The sequence below is a fragment of the Alosa pseudoharengus genome, unplaced genomic scaffold, assembly GCF_046254945.1.
Source record: "Alosa pseudoharengus isolate Yale_2024_CS ecotype anadromous, Long Island Sound unplaced genomic scaffold, YU_APseudo_1.1 YU_APseudo_1.1_scf_23, whole genome shotgun sequence".
Taxonomy (NCBI): Eukaryota; Metazoa; Chordata; class Actinopteri; order Clupeiformes; family Clupeidae; genus Alosa; species Alosa pseudoharengus.
Genome location: NW_027468685.1, coordinates 22,654,158 through 22,660,382, shown reverse-complemented (window position 1 = coordinate 22,660,382; position 6,225 = coordinate 22,654,158). Strand labels below are relative to the sequence as shown.

General features: G+C 40.1%; 1 protein-coding gene across 1 annotated transcript; it reads right to left on the bottom strand.

The window, feature by feature from the left end:
• Positions 1-617: 617 nt before the first annotated feature.
• Positions 618-5,798, bottom strand: LOC143139990 (uncharacterized). The gene is made up of 6 exons (XM_076300838.1): positions 5,765-5,798; positions 2,307-2,430; positions 2,042-2,078; positions 1,617-1,942; positions 1,369-1,438; positions 618-638 (listed from the first exon to the last, which is right to left on the bottom strand). Exons 1-6 carry the CDS (start codon positions 5,796-5,798, stop codon positions 618-620), a joined length of 612 nt encoding a protein of 203 aa, XP_076156953.1.
• Between the last annotated feature and the right edge of the window lie 427 nt (positions 5,799-6,225).

The following is a 6,225-nucleotide window of genomic DNA, read 5'->3' as shown; positions in this document are numbered from 1 at the left end:
TTGGTCACTGCTGCTCTCTAAGGTCATTGAAGAGGTTGAAGAGATCAGATCATCCAGTTGGAAAATGACATTTTCCACAAACGTCTCAGCCGATGTGCTTAAGGATAAAGATGGTTCCTCTGACTCCTTAGACAAGAAGGGGGTAAGGATCCCTTTCAAGGCTTCTTTCGTGCATTCATCAATCTGAGTCTGGGTCAAATTAAATTCACCTAAAGCCACACTATGTGTGCCATCACTATGTGTCTTTCTGAGAAATGGCCTGGTATGGGGCTGAAGCTGCTCGCTGCAAGTACTGGTTGGTTGAACACCAGAGTACTGAGGGTTCTGAGCAGAAAAAGCATCCGTCACCTGCAGGGCCTCTATTTTTTCAATATCAGGGATTGACATGCTTTTGCGCCACAGAATCAGTGGGTTCTTGAAAAACACCCCGATCTTTCGTTGGACTTTGTTGTAAAGCCCTTTGGCCGCTTCAACAGTCTGATTTTTAAAAGTAATTGGTACCACAGAGGGCTCACTGAATTGGGTGTCACTTGCTGTTTCCTCATTTGAAAGTGATTCTCTTGCACATTCAGTGGATTCTATTATAGATGTAATCTCCTCCACAAATGCATCGACGATCATAGAACCAACAGAGTGAACTAGATGAGGAGAACAGCTAGAGAAAAGATCCTTGTCTTCCATAATGATGTTACTCTTAAGAACAGACCCAGATGGAAAACAAGGTCCAGCTGAAGATGTGGAATGCACTACTTTGACCTTTTCAGTGAGAACGTCACTGATAGCCTTCTTTGCCTTTGTGCGGAATTGGTCACTTGAGAGCCTGTCCAATGCAATGCTTGAACCTTGACCTGAATTCTGGCCAAGCTTTTCTTTCTCAGAAACGTTGAACTCACCAAGGTCATCGGTACCAAGAGTACCAAGAGCAAGGATATCCTTAGAAGAAACACTTTGGCAAGCCAGCATTTTAACAGCCCTCTTCATAGTTGCAAGTAGTTTTTTAGTAGGATGGGTTTTGTCATTTCCATCCAAACATGTTTCCATTTCCTGTATGATGGTAGTCATTGCCTCTGCAGTAGTTGAAACCAAAATGGAATTGTTTTCCATGTCTTCCACAAGAGAAGAAGTCAGTCTGGGCTTGTGTTGTTGAGCCATATATGTTTTCAACTTCAAAGAAATATTTTTCATTAGTTCAATACTCTTGATCTTTTGAAGTGAAAGTGCAAATCTTGATGAGCTTTGCAAGTCTGGGCTGGTCTCATTAAAGGTTGAGTCTATAGCTTGTGTGACTTTTGTCACAATTGCGTCAATCCATTCTTCAGAATTTGGAGTTAAGCCAGCTTTATTCAATTTAGTAAGACTCATCTGGACATTGCGCAGGATATGGTCCTTTGTGATTCCATGCTGGGGTAATGAAGTAGTTTGCAGGGAGGTGCTGGACCTTCAGAAAATCACAATAGTTGGGAGTTAGCCCATAACATTCTCTACAAGCTCAAAGGTTTTATTTACATATCCCATTACACAGTCCAGATGCACAAGCAAGCACATACATTACATTCACAAACTTACAGCCACCACCTCTGTCAATCTGCCAGGCCATTGGCATTGGCACAACATACCTCTTTCCAGAAGAACTGCGTGAGCTCATGAGTGGCTCATCACAGGATCTTAGAGATGACCTGCTACCTGCTTTAGAGATGACCTTGGTAAGGACCCCCTTTTTAAGTTTGAAGACATCCTGATCATCTTCAATGTAGATTATTGATGGGTTTTTTGGCCTAGTGCCGATGACGTTTACATAGCCATGGCTCTCATCTGGTGCCATCAAAAACTCTGGGTCCTCTCCTAGCCTTCTGGCAAGGCTTGGCATGATGACTTTAAGTGCACTCAAACTAACATGTTTAGCTATGATCAAGCACACTTCAAGAAAATGTGCCTTTGTCACCTGTTTTGAATGGGGAGAAACCATTTGATTTTGAACACTGCAACACAACATTTCTGATCAGGAAAAAATCACTCAGCAATTAAGACCAATTGTACTTACAGGGTTGGTCATAGCATCAGAAAATGAATCCCATTCCCTTCAGAACAAAACATTGAAATTGATTACTAACAGTTACTAAAGCACCTGTTAGAGCAAGATCCTGGGACTGATATAAAATCTATATATGTACTACACTGTGAGTCACTTAGATAAAAGCACATTTGTGAAATAAATTAAATGATGATACTTTACTGACATGGCTATCTAAAATGGTACAGTATATGCCAAAGGGAAATTCATTGTGGACCCAAGGAGAGCTACTTACTCTTTACTGAGATCCATAATGTAGTCACGCAATGGCAACATCTCCATCTGGATCCTGGAAGTGGACAGCTGATGGACGCCCATGTGAGCCTCTGTTGATATGGGCTCTGTGGAGGCTGGCTGAACTGCAGATGGAGAAGCTGAATAACATGACAAAAGATTAACAAATGTTATTATCGAGACATTTTAATTGTTAAGTTATGATGGAACTGTTTCTACACTACAATGGTACTGTTACCATACTGCACATAGATGTACAGTATATACATATCTGTCTATATGGTTTATACTAAATATCCATATTTATTGTCTACACTGCACATGTTGTTCATACTACATAGCCATATGTATAGTCTGTTCTTATAAGGATACTGCTAATACACTGCACATATTTATATTTCATTTATATTACTGTAAACCACCTTCTGCAAACCAACCATACTACTGTCTACACTGCACTATAACCTGTCCTGTCTACACCACCTGTCTATACTTTGTATATCAACATTGCACTTTTCTGCTTTTTTGCACTTCTGATTAGACGCAAACTGCATTTTATTGTCTTGTTGTCTTTGACAATAAAGTTGAGTCTAATCTAATCTAATCCAATGGATGGGGAAAGGGAAATCTAACCATCAGTTGTGATGCTTCTCTCCTCCGGTGCAGTTCTATCCTCATGAGAATCCATTCTTTTCTAGAAAACAATATATGTCTTATTTTAAACATGCACTGCCTTTAAAGCTACAGTAAGCCAGAATTATAAAGGCAAGTAGATATGTGTTATAATCTTAAAATTAATTTTAATATAGTAAGTTCAAGAGCATAATATGCCCTTTGTCAAGGCTGTATACCCTATGTCCACCACAACAGACTTTAGGAACAACGTAGAAATACAAAAGCTATTCCAAGGTAGGTTTTTCACACCAAAACTCTTGTACTACAATTACATTTTCAGATGAATGTCAGTTTTATATGGGATGTATTTTTATAAATATTTTACAGTAATTGAGTAAGAAAAGAGTAGAGTGGATGAATGTTGTGATCATATGACATATAGACCAGCAATTGGCTACACAAATGATTGAATTTGGCACCAGAGTTAGATGACAGTATGGACAATTGGAATATTTGACCTGTTCTCTGATGTTAGGTAACTGTCTGGTCTTTGTCTAATACATGGCTAGATGCTATATGGCTTAAATTAACTGAACTGATATGGATTTTGGTTTGGTTACTAAATAGCCTAGTATCAATTGCATTTAATTAAAAAGTTGCCGTAAGTTGTTCCACATACCTTGTCGTTTGAAATATCATTCCATTTTATCATAGGCTGTAGGCTAATCAGCTCTGGTTGCTTGCATTGTGGCCTAATGAACTGAAGCTGAACTGAAATGGACTTCTTCTATAAGGCATTGTATGATGTCATATTTGTGGCTTTGTGACATCACCATACAGCTTACGTGCATGATGTCATTAGCCCTAGGGCTTGGCCAAGTGTAGCCTAAAGGAAATCTGCTAGATGGATGTATGGAATTTAACATTGATTTAATACCTGGAATATAGACTACAATAGTTCAACTCGCCACTTTCGGACATGATTGCTGCCCTCATTTAGAATAATTCACTAGGTCACGATCCGAAATTTGCATAAAGACATGCGATAGCAAAGCGTGTTTGGCGAGGTCTCTGACCAGGGTCCTGAAGTGTTTCGTGGGATCATGCAAGAGTCAACTGCGCTGGCGGGAGTCATGCTGGATCATAGTCATAGTCATTCACACCTTTTATTCTAACTAAGGAAGACTGGAGGCGTGAGGAGTAAGGTTAAGCCGATGCTGCTGCTTCGGCAGGTACTGCGAAATAAAGGAGGCATTGTCAATTCTGTCACGCTCCTCACCAACTTCCGTTTGTAAACGCCTTTAATGTTCTGGTGCTGAATGCATGTAGGCCTATCATTTTTTTAACAGTCTCCGCATAGCCAATCAGTCATGTTCAAATGAAAAATTGGCATCATTTAACAATAAGCTATGTCATTTAGAACATTAGGCTAGGCTACATAATAAAACCTTATTCATTTTTTTTTTCATTTTAAACGTAACTTCTCAAGCCGTCGTTCCTGCTCTGTGCAAGGGGGCAGGCGAATTCCGGGAAGTTGAAACACCATTGCTTTGTGTCAGTAGCCTGGCGGGCCATAATATCATTGCAATGTACAGGCTGAGCAAATTAATTTGCCGCCGCTAGGGTGCGTCTAGATTTCTAGGCTATTGTGTCAGTGCTCTCCCGTTGAAAACAACAGAGTAGTCTAGTCTGCTGGTCCATTTCTTTTGTGGGCTGGAGGGCCCATTTTAATTTAGCCCATTAGCCCCATAGAAGCAGTAGGATTTTTTAGAATTCCCATAACTTATAATTATATCCTGTGCCGACATTGTAGCTTTTGTATTATAGACAATATAAGGCAAAACAGGCTCAACTAGGCCTACCTCGTAAGCATACGTGACGTTGGGTTCCCGTAAGAAGAATATTTCACATGTCCGGTTGTAGGGAAGCTAGAAGTTATGCCCGTCGCACCGTAGGGTGATAACTGTTTGGATAACAAGCTATAATTCCAGCCAGCACGGAAACTCATGAGCAAAACCCATGGAAAATCTATGTAGCCTACAAGACCATTGTATGTTAAGGTAAAGCATTACATAGAGGCAAGTAAACCTACAAATAAATGTTTAACTTTGATGACTTTGAAGGTGAAGGAAGTGTGGCTATGAGAAGAATTTCTCTGTGAACCATCTACCTTCTGCCTGATCTCTCTCTTGTGTCAATCTATAGGCTATGCTATAGCATTACAGTCTGTCTTTGTTCAGATTCAACCAATTTTTGGTGGTAGGCCTAATTTTAAAGTCTGAAGACGTGTTTCCAGTTACGGCCATGAATCGAACTCTCCTTATTCAGCAAAGCCAAGGTAAAAATTGGTTTTCCATTCTATGTCTGCTATGCAGTCTGTGATTGAGCAGGAATTCGTCACGTAGGCCTAGGGAATTTGAAAGACAACTAATTATCCCGCCCCTCGGTCTGAGCACTGTGAATGGTGAGTCCCTAACAAAACACACCAGAGAGGTAGCTCACTCCTCCCTTCAGTATTCCCTGAGAAACTACATAGCGTTCCAGGCTGTTTTGTTTGTGGGATTTTCTTGATTTTTATTTTGACTTACATTTTACATGATTTTCATATTGACTTACATTTATCTTTAATGTCATTACATTGTAGGGCAGGGGTTCCCAACCTTAAACATTGGCGACCCCCATCATTCATTCATTTATGAGAGAGCGCATCTCCTCTTTGCTGTAACATTCAGTTGAGAGCGGTATTTTGCCCAAATGTCCTAGTAAACTAATTTGTTTGTTTGTTTGACTAACTCGCCTGGTTTTTTTGCTACTTTGTTTGGAACGTTGATCAAGCATTATTACCCATGATGATCTCATGCGGGATGTCTACGTTCATTTTTACATAGCTAGATTGTAATGAAGGATCCGATTAGTTACTTACCTTGGATATCGTGGGTTTTTTTTATAATTCTTTTTATTTCATGTATACGTATGTTTATGTAATGTACTGGTCAATTGTAAGATACCGAATAACTCAGCGGATCCCATTTGAATTTCAGGTGACCCCACGAGGTCCGTGAACGTGAGAGTAATCAGGATTCATTCTCAGGGTTTTAGACTAGTGGAAAAGTGCATAATGTATGAGAGTATGTGGATGCAATTCACCATGCGAGTGAAGAGTTCATGAGATATTTCACCACGAGCAACGGTGGAAAGCTGTGTGCAGACTATAAAAATGATTACCTTTCCGTGGCACTGCCTCCCACCCCGTAGATACGCCCCCAGGACATTAATTGCATTTAATTAAAAAGCTAGCTGCTGAA

Excerpts from the sequence above, each read along its gene's own strand:
- LOC143139990 (XM_076300838.1), bottom strand. The coding sequence starts at position 5,798 with ATGAACGTAGACATCCCGCATGAGATCATCATGG. Across the intron at positions 1,439-1,616 it reads CGCAGTTCTTCTGGAAAGAG|GTCCAGCACCTCCCTGCAAA; the intron begins GTATGTTGTGCC and ends GATTTTCTGAAG. Across the intron at positions 639-1,368 it reads AGGACCATATCCTGCGCAAT|TTCACTCTGTTGGTTCTATG; the intron begins GTCCAGATGAGT and ends CTCCTCATCTAG.